Here is a 13925-nt window from a genome sequence, read left to right as displayed (position 1 = left end):
ACACCCAAAACTAACATAGCGAGGATGAAGATGAATTTAGGAACCGCGTAGCCTCTTCGGACGGACGGCATCGAAGACGACGGAGCTTCCTTCGCCATCGGTTCCGATCAAGAATCTCTTTATGTGCTGTAGAATCTCGTTCAGATTATATTAACTGAAATAATACTATTTTATGGTTCAAATAGCATCAAACCTCAACATTATTGTTTGTATGTATATGTTTAGTTAAAAATCATTATCAGTAAAAAAGAAGATGACTGCCAAACTAAACTGCAAAACGAAGAAGATAACATTGCAATAAAAGTGGAGTAACAAGCAGAATTGCAGTATCAAATTTCTCCATATATTGACTGAAAAAGACAAAAATATCTATGGAAAAAGGAATTAGCAGAGCTGAAAACAACATGCAATAAAGCACAAGAAACAAGTACATGCAACAAAAACAATTTGCATTTAATTTGTGAGTGTTCTTTGTTACCTATATAACATTAACTCAAGTTTGGTCAAGCTGTGTATGATTCACTTCATGGCTTGGTTTCTTCATGCGTTCTCCGGATATCAAACTTGTCTACAAACTCCAAAGGAGAAACTGTCTCGTTTCTGATCCTCTTAACCTTAGGGCTCAACAGTCCCATGTGGCTAAATCCATACAGCTTCAGCACTTGGTTATCTGCGAAATTAAAAGCCCTCTCCATGCTTTTGAAGCACCTCTCCTCTGCGTAATCAGCGTAGCTGCCACACGGTTTGCAACCCACGAAATGCGTCACAAAAGGCCATCTCTCATCACCCAATCCCGGATGATACTTCTCTATCATCTCTTCATACTTATCAACCAAACCCTCCCAAAACCCGTGCAAATAGTATTGGTTCTCAACGTAAACCTTCTCCATCCACTTCTCCTTCTGTGAAAGCAGGAGATATATCAACGCTGATTGATCATCCGCCTCAAAAGCAGGCCGACCCTTCAGATAAGCAGTCAGTACCTTCCCAGCTTCCTCGCGGATTGGCCCTTTTGGTCCCATTGGAGCCCAAGCATCTAACAAATCCAATGACCACTGACAATTCCTCAACAGAAAAACACCTGTGTTCAATGCAACCCATGACATTTGGTTGAACAACAAGTCTGGATACCCGTGTATCACCAGGTTATGCTTCTCGTACCGAGACATGGGGATCTCAAACAGTATATCAGTGAACAAAGCATCACTATCCATCCACCAAATCCATTCTACTTCTGGATGAGACAGCATTAATCTCCTAATCATAGGCAACTTAGTCCAATACCCTGAGAGTTCCTCATCTAGATGTGCCATGTTGTACACAATCTCTATCCCGTGAATCCTACAGTAATCAATCTTGTTCTTCACTGTTTTCAATAGATAATAGTCTCCAATGGGTTTATCACAGGGTCCAGGGGAAGACCCTGTAAGAAGCAAGATTCTAGCTTTGCCGTTGACTATACTAGGAAACCCAGGGTTTTGACTCAGCCATACCTTGCGTTGACTGTCCCAGTTGGTGATCCTGGGGCCTAGAGTGTACGTCACGTTGGGATTAACCTCAGCTTTTGGCGGCTCCTCCAACTCAGGTGGAGGATTAGCCTCAGGTTTCAACTGCTCCTCCAAGTCAGTTGGAGGATTAGCCTCAAGTTTCGGCTCCTCCAAGCCAGGTGGAGGATTAGCCTCACGTTTCGGCGGCTCCTCCAAGTCAGGTGGAGGATTAACCTCAGGTTTCGGCGGTTCCTCCAAGTCGGTCGGAACCGAAGCAGGTCGGCTCTCGGCAAGAATCGGCTCGGTTTCCTTGATGAGATTTTGATTAACAGCGTCAGCGTTGGAGCTTCCAAGGTTACCAAAACTGACTGTGCCAAGTAAAACGAGAATGGTCACGAAGCCGCAGAGAATCATGATTTTGATGTTGATTGAGGTATTCTGGACCTGCCAACCGCGCAACAAGCCACGGCCTCTCCCTCCACCATTAGATACGGCCGTTGTCGGAAGTCCTCCACCACTTCCGGAGGATCTCAAAGCATCCTGAACCATTTCACCTGTCGCCGCTCCTTCTCTAGATGTCACTCACAGAGAGATACCTGAAGATGCCACTTAAACCGTACACATCTAACTAATAACCATAATCAGTGAAGACTTTCTATTTTTACTCACAGATTTGTAGACCCCCTCTCTGAACTACACGGCTCTGAAATTTCAGATTGTTGGCAGGAGCCCAATGGAAGACTAGTAGATGATGGAGATCAAAAGTCAACAATCTGAAGGGACTCCTTTAAAAATTAATTAAATAATATTAAATTAGATCATGGAGAAATGCCTTCGTTTTTATATATTTGATCCTAGAGAAAATGCTTTGCTCGAACCAATATGCCTTCCAACAATTATTAAGAAAAAACGTTTAGCAACTTGAACGTATGAATAACCATACCAGATTGCTTGGATATTCTGTAGGATGTTTCAAAAGCATGTTAGACCAAGAAAAAAAATGTTTCAAAAGCATGCTAAGGTATTTCTACTACATTAAGTAATCATGTGCATAAATATAAAACAAGAACCAACAGTGTGTACAAGGGAAGTTACAAAAAAAAAAAAAATAGTGTGTACAAGGGTAAAAAGTCTTTAGAGTTTATACCTGAATCAGCCATGACTTTAAAACCTTGGAACTTAGACGCAGAGTTTTGAAACGTGTTGCCATAAAACCTGAGTTTGAGATCTCTATAAAAAAAGTTTATGTACTAACAATCTGGATCCAAGAGAAATCATAAGAATTAGAATTAAAGATGGTAAAAGAAGCCATTTAGTCAACTAGCCCAGCAGAAAAAAACTTCCAGCAGAGGCAGAGGCGGACCCAGTAAAGGATTGGGTGTGTCAGTTGACACAGGTTAAAACATAAAAATAATGTTTTTTGCATAAAGTCTCAAGTATAATCATCAGTCCAGATGGTAAATGTTAACGGATTGACACCCCTAAACCCAAGCAAAACCCAAGTTCGATCCTCCATAATGCTTTTCTTATTGTGATTCTTTTTAAACAAAATATTATGACACAGGTTAATTTAATTGTTGGGTCCGCCACTGAGCAGAGGACGTTTTCATATTTTTGCGGTATACCACAACGTTATCTCTTTCAAGCTCTTCTATAACATGTTGCAAGCCTGAAGGCTGAAACTATCAAACCAGTCAATTTGCTTTTATAGAAACAGATGAAATCTTTGTTCTTTTTTTCAGTATACTGCAACAGAAGGACGAAAATGAGTGACTCAGGAATAGTCCCTTCTCCATTCTAGATTTGTTAACAGCTTATAGTATTAAGAGAAAGCAAGCACACAACATAAATAAAACAAATTTAACGCAAAAAGAATCAACCGACCTTTATAAAATCACATGTATCAAATATATCCTGAACCGGAATCCCTGTAATGAGATCAATTTAAGCAAATAAACGTCGTTAAAGCTGGTCTACAATGTACTTTCCACTTTAAAACACTTAAAGTCTAATGACTCTAATATTTACATGCATAGCCGCCTACCTCTGATTTATCTTAGAAACAAGGTCAAAGAGATGTTTTTCCTTGTACAATTTTAGTATATTTCAATGCCGGTAAGAGAGAAGAAAAGCTACAAGAAGCTGTAATGTTAGCAGTTCAGCTAGGATATCATCCCAAGTGTGAGTCGGTAGAGCTAACACACCTATGTTTCGCAGATGATCTAATGGTATTTGCAGATGGCACAAAAGAATCAATTGAAGGGATACTAAGAGTCTTTGAAGAATTTGACAAGATGTCGGGTTTGAAAATCAGTATGGAGAAGTCTACACTGTTCTTGGCTGGTGTTTCTGCACAGAATCAGGAAGAAATTATGAGTCACTTCCCTTTTGCTTCTGGTAAACTTCCGGTTCTCTACTTAGGCCTTCCATTACTTACAAAGAATATGACAGTTCTAGACTATCTGCCGCTTATAGAGAAGATCAGAAAGCGTATTGGTTCCTGGACAGCAAGATATTTATCGTATGCTGGGAGGCTTCAGCTGATTAAATCAGTGATCACTAGTTTGGCAAACTTCTGGATGGCTGCATTTAGGCTTCCTAGTGGATGTATAAAGGAGATAGAAAAATTGTGTTCAGAGTTTCTTTGGTCGGGAACAGAGTTAAATGGAAGGAAGATTAAAGTTGCTTGGGCTGATATCTGTAAAACGAAGCAGGAGGGAGGTTTGGGTATAAGAAAGCTAAAAGAAATGAATGTAGTGAGTTGTTTGAAGCTGATTTGGAGGGTTCTCTCTGCGCAATCAATATGGGTTAATTGGATAAAAATCTATCTTATAAGGAAGGGATCGTTTTGGACGGTGAAAGACAATACTCAAAATGGTTCTTGGATGTGGAGGAAGATACTCAAATGTCGGGAGTTAGCAAAAAAGTTGTATAGAGTGGAGGTAAAAAATGGGAAGAGAACTTCATTTTGGCATGAAAGGTGGTCTCCTCTTGGATGCTTGAAGGATATTTTGAGTGTTGGAAGTCACATCGACATGGGGATCTCAGTAAATGCAACAGTAGAGGATAGCTGGAAGCATAATAAAAGAAATCATCGAGTTCTGATCCTGAACAGAGTAGAAGAGGAAATTGCGAGAAGTAAAGCAAACAGAACGCAAGAAGAGGATGTGTCATTGTGGTTGAATGGAAGAGATCAATACAAAAGCGCTTTCTCATCAGGACAGACTTGGCAAATTATTAGAGAAAGGCATCAGCTATGTCACTGGCACAATGAGGTGTGGTTCAAATATGCTACACTGAAATATTCTTTCATCTTGTGGATGGCAATGAAAGGGAGGCTGAGCACTGGGGATCGCATGAGAAATTGGAATGGTGGTTTCGATGTGTCATGTGTTTTCTGCAATGAACCTTTGGAGACAAAGGAGCATCTCTTTTTTGAATGCGCCTACTCATCTCAGATTTGGGAGTCTTTGATAAAAGGTATATTGCTAAATAAATATACTGTCAGCTGGGAAGAGATTCTGAGAATATTGGGAGACACTTCGATGGGGAAAATGAAGCTGTTCATTGTTCGGTATGTGTTTCAAGCTGCGGTTTATATGATATGGAGAGAAAGGAACAGAAGAAGGCATGGAGAAGATGCTTCCCCAATTGATTTGTTGATCAAACTGATCGATAAGAATATGAGAAACAAACTTACTCTTGTGCAAAGGAATGGAGATAGGAAGATTGGTATAGGAATGGCTTACTGGTTCGAGACTAGATAAAAAAGCCATTTGACAGGGTATGCAGTTTGGTTTTTCACAAGGTAAGGAACTCAGTTGCTGGGAATTCAAGGAGGGAGGGGGTCTAGTAGGAGTGAGGGCTAGACATCCAGTAGGAGTGATAGCTGGCTATCTAGTAGGAGTGAGAGCTAGGTAGAATTGAGAAGGTTTGAATTTACAGTAGGAGTGAGAGCTGGCTGCCTAGTAGGAGTGAGAGCTAGGTGGTTTTGAGAAATTTGGAAATGAAAGAGGAGGCTGAAGAGTAAAAGGAGTATTTTCAATTGGTTTTAGTAAAACTTGTATAGAAACCTTAGGAATGGTCACACTTGTAACAAGATCTTTTCTTTTGAATTAAATTTAACATTCAATTCAAAAAAAAAAAAAATGTTAGCAGTTCAGCAATCCTTCTTCCACATCCAAGACTACAAAACTAGCAAAAAAGCTTCGAACTTTCAGTTTTTACCCATTGCATTATCATCATACAACTTGTGTTTTTAGGTAGATTTGCATTCATATTCTTCTGATTTTAATTTTTAAGAAACCAATTCATAACGAAGAATTCAACATTAAGTGACGAAACATAGTTTCTACAAATCCTATAAGTTAATCGAAAGGCAGAAGCAATGTTCAGAAATGAGAGAGAATGTACCATCGTAGTGAGAAAGGGGAGAGATATTCCGATGGGAGCCGCGTCGGCTCTGATGAAGACGGAGGTCATCGATCACGACGACAGACAGAGGTTGCTTCGCCATCTGATTGAGGTTATCCTCTGCCTTTTATGTTTTAAGTGATGCATTAAATAGTAATTATGGACGCATCTTAATTTCTTTTCGGAATATCTGAAACGAACCTCCAGCTTTCATCTAATTCAGTTAGCCTTCAACTTTTGAATTTTGTCAAATAAACCTCATCAAAAGTGCGATTTGCTGTCAAAGAAATGATCAAGTGTCAAAAATGCGAAATATACAAATGTTGATTTTCAGATCATGGGGATTATGTTGATATCATGTAGGGTGTGACTGGTGACCAAAGGAATGAAGATGAACACTATGTTCCTTAATATTCCTTAAATATTTTACCATTCATAAGGAATAAGTTTTTCTTTCCATTTCTCTTCATTCTTTTATTTGTAGAGAATTATAGAACAAATCAATTTTGATAAGGAACCATCATTCCTTATTATTCTTAAAAATTTATTCCTATTCATTCCTTTCCTATTCGTTCCTATTGTTCCTACGATGGTTACCAGTCACCCCCGTAGATTTAAAGATCATCAAGTGTTGAGTTGAATAATATGATCCTACAAGGATCACCATGACGAACAATATGGTAGTCTGGTTACAATACACAACATAATGATATCTATCCCCCAATAATCTCTTATATTTATTTATGTATTCCTTTAATAAATCATGTTTTTTTGGGTCAAATTTCTTATGAACAGATCCCAAGTTTGATCTCTTGCTCGTACATGGTGACGGTTCATTGCATTGTGCATCCTCGTTCTACTGATCGAAGATATATCAACCCGCGCCTTATTCTCTGCAACAAGAAGTTCCCAAAATCAAAAGAAGTGAAACAGATACAATCTCATATCAAGCAAAGTAGACTAGTTGATATTCAAGTACCTCTCCAGTATCTTGAAGCCGAAGTAGTTCCAATCTTTCTGAAGGTCTCCTATCTGTCAATGTCGCAAGCTGACGCCCAAAAAAGAAGAAGCCATTGAGCAACCATTTAACACAAGCATATATATAGCAAGAGTTTGGGTCCATCTTTAAAGAGAGCTTTGCAAATTGAACAACATTACCCAGAAACTGAAGCGCTCTGGATCTTGAGGTGTAGGCATCATAGATTCAACAATTAAAAGTGTTTCAAGTCTTCTTCTGTCTGCGTAGAATTAGAAAAAGAAGAAGTGAAAGACTAGATCATGTCTGAAAATACTAAAAGACTAATTAGCATACAAAGTGGCACAACTAATAGTTACTGTCATAAAACAGAACTCATGACTAGTTCACTTTAGCTTGATAAAAACAGTTGCTTACCTCCTTGTCTAGCAGCTTCCTTTGCTCTCTCTAGCCATGACCGAGCAAATGATGCTGCGCTAGTCGTCAGTTCCCGCAGCTGTAACAAGTCGCAAAGAAAAAGTGAGGAAATAAGAGAAGGGAAATAAACTCATTGTAGCAAAAGGAAGAGAAGTATTTGTAATGGCATAGCTCAAGAGATGTAATCATACATCTGCTTTCTCTTGGTCGCTTTGTGGTGCTATATCTGTCACCCATTCAACCTCTGCAACACGATATCTGAAAAACAAAACAGATAATTAAGAAGCTATGTATGAAACAAAGTTCCAAAACCATGTTTGCATGAGGATCAAGTTTTTATCTTCATAAATGTTGAATAATTTATGGAAACCAGGAACAATGAGATCAATTACTGTCATAATACTGGTAATGGCTAGAGCATGAGATAAGGATCTAACTGCTATGTGTAAGTTCAATACTAAGCGCAAAAACAATCATATTCAGAAATGACAATGGTCGACAAAAAAAAACATTCATACTAGGCTTACCCATCTTGATCCCAAGCTTTTACAATGCGACACCTTCTATGACTTTCCAGCTGAAAAAACAGATATACTAAGTTGATCATTTGACAACTTACACATTAAATAAAGTCACAAGATGAGTAATAATATTCACCTCCAGGACAAAACGCCCATCCGGTAGTGGATCACACCTGTGTAATTCCAAAACATTAGTAGACTCTGTGAGTAAATCCCAAGATAAACTCATCTACCGAAGGACATTAAGAATTATCATAAAGAAAAAAGCAACAGACTCTGTGATTTCGACTTCGCAAGCAACATCCACTGGTGAACCTGTCGCAGAATCAAGAGCTACCTATGAACATTGGAATGGGCAAACATACTAGTCAGAAACGTTTTATGAATGTATAGTCAAAAGAAGCAATAAGGGAAAAGACACAAACACCCACCATTCCCATCCTATGATTTCCCTCCATTATTCTTCTCACCTGTTTCAGTTAACACATGTTAATCAAAGACGTTTTCTGAATGCAAACAGCAATACTGCTGAAATAAAATGAAAGAACTCACCATTAGCCGATATCTAGGTTCAAATATGTGAAGAGACAACTTCTGACAGGGGATGATCACATCCATGACAAAAAGAGGCATACTTTCATTCCCTAAGTGGACCAGAGTGTCTTGCTCTGATTTCCTTTCAGCATACTCCTCTGGAAAGTTTTTTTGTATGATGTTATTCAATGTCACACTGCCAACACATAATATTAAAGCATAAGCGTTCCAATATACTATTACATGATTTGGCATCGGACCTATAAGAAAAATTAAAGAAGAGTGCAAATCCTTTTACCTGACAGCGCATGTTCTTGGAGTCATGAAAATGACAGTTCGACATAGTGGACATTTGTTTCCTATATTCCACAAAGCATTAATAAGCAACACAAAGAAGACATTTTAAGGAGTAAAAGAAAAGATAAACAACCATATGAACTCACCACGATCCATAGACTGAAAGAGGCATGATCGGCAGAATGTATGCCCACATGGAGTTGTAGCAGGTTCATACAGCAGTTTCAGGCAAACGGTGCAGTCAAAGTCATCAGACCGCTCAGCCTTTCCATGTGTCTTCCTCATTGAAGTAGGCATAACCTTCTCCAATTCCTGAAGATTGGATCGGAGAGGATCGCTTCATACGATCAGAAAGAAACCTCACACTTTAGAAACTACACATTCCATTAGGCATCAATACAGAATCAAAAATGGTACACATAGACTACCGTACCTGAAGGGATCAATCTGTAGACCTGAGAGGATAGTGTCACGTGCTAACTCATATCTTTCTAGCTGCAGAAGCAAAACAAAATTGAAGCAGACTGAGAAACTATTGATAGTACATTGAAATAAAGACAAGCGAGAAAGATTTGTTGACTAAAAAGAAAATGAATATAAGAATAATTTGGCACATACCAACATGAGGGCACACGCCTTTGTGGTGTATGACTTCACTGAACTGCTCTGAAGGTTCATTAGCTTATCAGCATCCTTAAGAGCAAGCTGTAGGAAATTATCAGGTTTTCAAGGGTGAGTCAGAGTTGATGAGTTCTGCAACTGCTAGTAAAAGGTTAAGCAAGTAGAATACATACTTCACCAAGCATCGACATATCAAAACCGTTCAGAGGTGTATATTCAGAAACTGATGCAGATCTCTGCTTCAGATATTGTCCAAGTCTAAAAAAAAAACCAAACGGTTGAGAGATGAAGAGAGATAAGAATGTGTCAGTAGTAAACCGAGTAAAAGGTAAAAAATAGTTAAACAGCATGAAAATTTCACTGGAAGTCTGGAAAAGGTTAGATCAAAACTTACCTTATATAAGCAGCACTTCTATTGCTTAGAACAATAGGATCAAGAGGCTTAATAGAATAGGCTTTTGAATAATTGCTAATCGCCTGGAAGAAGAAAAAAGATATGTTATTGGCAAGAACATAATTGAGAGTCTCATTTGAGAGTTTCAGCACCAAAGCTTTAAACTTGAACAAATTTACAGAATGTTCTGTTGGAAGACAGTAAGCATTTGTATCATATAAAAAGTGCTACGATCATAATCATGATCATCAAGAAACTTATTCCAAAAGCAAACTACACCAATAAGCTACAAGACATCCAATACATACAGACCAAATCAGTTTGCTATGAGCTAATCACAGCTTCGTTTCAGGCAATTCCTAATGAAGCAGCAAGACCAAGAAGAAGAAAAAAAAATCAAAAGAGATTTCATTAATTCACCTCTTCAAAGCGAGAATCTTTGAATGATTGGTTTCCCTTCTCAACAAGTTGAAACACCTGATTGTGTATGTCCAAAGGCAATGAATTGTCAGCTTCACTGACCTGCAATATCAGAAACAAGAGTCTCAGATAATCAACCTCGACGAATGAATTAACACAAGCCTCATTGTTAGCAAATTGCTAATCGCATTCCGAACATAAAGAAGGAACCAATCCAGTGGTCATTATAAGCACTCACCAGACCATAGTTTTCGACATCATCCAAACCGAACAAAGTGAATGCCGGAAGAGACTCTTCGTTCGACATCGAGCAAAAACGAAATTGAAAGATTGACAATTTGGGGGGGAAAGAGAAGGAATTAAATTGAAGGGAGGAAGCAACGCAGAGAGAGTATCGTCGTGTACTCTTGTGCGTCCTTCGTTTGCAACCACGGACTAGAACCCTCCTACGTGTTTAGTCTCTCTCCAAGTTTCTTCCTTCTTCAATCTCTCTCTCTCTCTCTATCTCTCACTAAAAGGTGAATCCTTTATGTTCTTCCTGAAATCATTGGGTGGAGAAAACAATTTGAGGCTATCAGAGTTCTCCAATCTGACCAATTATTTTACAATTGAATAATAATTAAATATTGTTACAATGAACCAATGGCTAAGCTAAAAGCTTTTATAGTCAAAACAAAACTAATATTATTTTATAGGGAATTGCGTAATGCAAGAGGTTAGAACGGCTTTCAGACCGGACCTAACTCAAACAAGAGGTTGGATGAGCTTGTGGGTTCAGCCCTCTCACGTAAAGACAAGCTGTGGTGGTCAGAGTCCGGCTACGGATGAGTTGCTGCTACTTTGATGTAGGTTTAACTAGTTAAACAAATTAGAATCAATATTATCCATGGGCTTTTTAGGTCCATCATAAAAGTAAATGCAAAGGGATTATTACAAGGCCACTATCAACGACCAAGGACCACAGTTAAGTAGGGGTATCTATCTATCTCCAATGTCTCACTCTTATCTTTTCAAAGCTAAGCATGCCAGAGGGACTACACTTGGATACATGAGGGGTTAGCCTTTAATTAAATTTTTCATTATTCCTTTCTGTCATCATTTGGTAAAACCTAACTTGGCTTGCGGTACAAGTCAAAAATATAGTTTATTTAGGGCTTGGAATGATTTGTCTGAAGCTGAGACAAAGAAGAATGAAGCCATTACCGATGCGCTTAGGGGAAAATCACTTCGAATAAGTACATGGTAACATTCTCAAGCGCACATTTTTTTCTTTTGCTATAATGAAATACTTTTTTTCTTAAAGCCTCTTGTTTCTTTTGATACTCTATTTGATTGAGCATGTTACCTATTGAAACGTTGATTGATGGTTAGTGTAATATCTTTGAATCAGAAAGATCCAACTGGTACGAATGGGAATGGGTGATCCACCGCTCGATGTAGTAATCATCCAACATCAATGCAGGAATTGGGTAGTTGTCATTATAAAGTTTAGTTGTCATGTATACATCAATATAAGAGTTATTAACACTCAAAGGCAGTTTTGATGTTTTTATTATAAGAAAAGACAGTTTCAACTACTGAGGTACTTTTTTAAAACTAAAACCAAATAATTGCTAACTAAAATAATTTATGTGACTAATATGGTCCCACACTTACAACTTGCATTATTTCTCTCTTCTCTCTATCTGATCATCACTATGTTTTCTTTTTTCTTTTGGAAAATATGTTCGACTTCTTCCTTTTTTACATGTAACCTATATTTTTTTTTGCAAATTTTTACTTTTCACCATCATAATTTTTTCTCTTTTACTTTATGTATCACTAATTTACTTTTTTTTTTGTAGAGCTACAGATCCAAAAACTCAATACGGAGAAGAGGCAAAAGGATTTGGAACCTCCATAGAATGATTTCTTCAACTCAAAACCAAAGTCTCCGCCTCCTGTAACAGGCTTTCTCTTTCCGCCTCCGTCGACTGAAACCTCTGCCTCCATCTCTTCTCTGTCTCCTTGTTGCCTCCTACTCGTCGCCGCCTCTTTCTCGTCGCCATTGTTGCAAAAGCTTGATGGGCAACAATGGCCAGTTTTAGCTTTATTGCACATTTGGTCCCTAGAAATTTGAATATATTCATTTCTGATCTAAAAATATGTGTACATCGATGTGTACACTATTGTAAAGATATCTATGTGTACACATGTACATAGTTGTAAATGATATATATGTGTACATCGAAGTAATGATAACTATCGTGTACACAGTTGTAAATCATATATATGTGTACATCGAAATAATGAGTCAAATCAACTATATTTGTGTACACAGATGTAAATATATACGTGTACACAGTTGTAAATAATATATATGTGTACATTGAAGTAATGATAACTATATCCGTGTACACATATATATGAAAAATTAGATTGGATCAAGATATCTTAGAGACCAGAAATAGAGGTTACATTGTAACTTAACAATACTCACAACTAAACCTCTAATTGGATCAAGATGGGAGCAAAACATTTAGCACCGCAAAAAAACGTCAACGTGTACGCATGTATTAGCTGTCCACATGTACAATGTATTTTTTTAAAATCAGATGCACACTAGTTTTTTTGTACATTGCACAAGTTATGATGATTCTAATGATTTTGAGTATTTTATTATTGTTGCTCATCGCGCTTTTGCAACAAAGGGGGCGAGATGGAGGAGATGAAAGAGGCGAGACAGAGGCAACAACGAGAAGGAGGCGACGAAGGCAACAACGAGAAATGAATCTGATGTACATGTGTATTGTTGTACATGTGGATGGTAAAGAAAATGGTGTACATAGTTTATTGTTGTACATGCGTACTGTAGTACAATATGATACTTCATATTTATTTGTGTTCATTTAAGTCATTTAGGTGTGTCTTTAGCTATTTTTATTGTATTTTCATAGATGTATTCCTACTACAAGGGGTTAAAATGTTGTTTCTGAAGTTTATGACGAAATTAAGGACCAACTTTAACATTTAAAAAGTATTGGGTTACAAAATAAATAACAAATAAGTTTAGGGATCAAATCTGCAAAAATGCCCAAATTAGCCATTGTTGCTCTCAAGCTTATCGTGCCAGTTTCAGAGCGCGTCGGAGAGGCAAGAAGGTCACAGCGACGATGAATCACGACAAGGAAAGATGAGTTGAGACACAACACGGCATAGCGAGCTCGAACCACCACTGTTTCGCATTGCGGTGACGGAGAAGATATGACGTTTCAACGGCGGCGAGAGCTTAGGTCACGGTGACGACAGAGACGAGTTGCAAAACATATACCAAAGATGAGATAAAATAATTGTGGCGGAGAAGAAAGAGTTGTGGCGGAAAAAAGAGATGCGGTGGAAAAGGAGAAAAGTGTGACGATGTGAAGAAAAGAAAAGAAGTTTTGATAATTTCTGATTTTTTTAATATGGTTTTAGGTTTCAAACGTGTGGTCCCAAGTAAAGGAAGAAAGTTACTAATTTCCAAAAATTGTGGGGCCATTTTAGTTACACCAATGACTTTAGTTAACAAAAACAACCTCAGTAGTCATAACTGTCTTATGTTGTTATTAAAAACTTAAAACTGCCTTACAGTGTAATATTTTCTCAATATAACTACATTAATTACATATCTTTTCTATTTATTTCAAATAAAAGATTTTTGGAGCTATGGAACTATTTTAAAAATAAAATAAAATATCCATTTTCAGCCTTCACGCCTAGTTTTACTACTAGCTGCTATGCTTTTGTTGCTGTGTTTTTAGTTTTTTTTTTGCCAGAGAAACAAAATGTTAGGATTATAGATTTTATCCAAACAATTCATTTTAATG

The 13925-nt window shown here is 37.7% G+C and overlaps 2 protein-coding genes across 4 annotated transcripts; both read right to left on the bottom strand.

Annotated features, from left to right (window-relative positions):
- Nucleotides 1-266: 266 nt before the first annotated feature.
- Nucleotides 267-6010, bottom strand: LOC103872671 (xyloglucan 6-xylosyltransferase 4). 3 transcript variants are annotated; one of them, XM_033272231.1, is made up of 4 exons: nt 5901-6010; nt 3372-3415; nt 3078-3163; nt 267-2702 (listed from the first exon to the last, which is right to left on the bottom strand). In XM_033272231.1, the coding sequence occupies exon 4, from the start codon at nt 2034-2036 to the stop codon at nt 525-527; it is 1512 nt and encodes a 503-aa protein (XP_033128122.1). In that variant the 5' UTR covers nt 2037-2702; nt 3078-3163; nt 3372-3415; nt 5901-6010; the 3' UTR covers nt 267-524. The 3 variants fall into 3 exon arrangements, with proteins under 3 accessions (XP_033128122.1, XP_033128124.1, XP_033128123.1); XM_033272233.1 differs by lacking the exon at nt 5901-6010 and having other exon boundaries at nt 267-1598; nt 1722-2702; nt 3078-5631; XM_033272232.1 differs by lacking the exons at nt 3078-3163; nt 3372-3415; nt 5901-6010 and having other exon boundaries at nt 267-2083; nt 2157-2272; nt 2635-2849.
- A 503-nt stretch (nt 6011-6513) lies between these two features.
- LOC103872669 (LON peptidase N-terminal domain and RING finger protein 1) lies at nt 6514-11001 on the bottom strand. The gene is made up of 19 exons (XM_009151107.3): nt 10820-11001; nt 10319-10618; nt 10081-10182; nt 9661-9743; nt 9440-9524; nt 9264-9350; nt 9079-9140; nt 8792-8982; nt 8647-8707; nt 8367-8544; nt 8246-8284; nt 8090-8151; nt 7951-7987; nt 7821-7870; nt 7485-7551; nt 7294-7372; nt 7059-7138; nt 6880-6948; nt 6514-6793 (listed from the first exon to the last, which is right to left on the bottom strand). Exons 2-19 carry the CDS (start codon nt 10385-10387, stop codon nt 6734-6736), a joined length of 1461 nt encoding a protein of 486 aa, XP_009149355.2. The 5' UTR covers nt 10388-10618; nt 10820-11001; the 3' UTR covers nt 6514-6733.
- Nucleotides 11002-13925: the final 2924 nt, after the last annotated feature.

Source organism: Brassica rapa, chromosome A06, assembly GCF_000309985.2.
Source record: "Brassica rapa cultivar Chiifu-401-42 chromosome A06, CAAS_Brap_v3.01, whole genome shotgun sequence".
In the NCBI taxonomy this organism is placed as follows: Eukaryota; Viridiplantae; Streptophyta; class Magnoliopsida; order Brassicales; family Brassicaceae; genus Brassica; species Brassica rapa.
The sequence above is the reverse complement of the archived record's forward strand: the minus strand, read 5'-3'. Positions and strand labels throughout refer to the sequence as shown.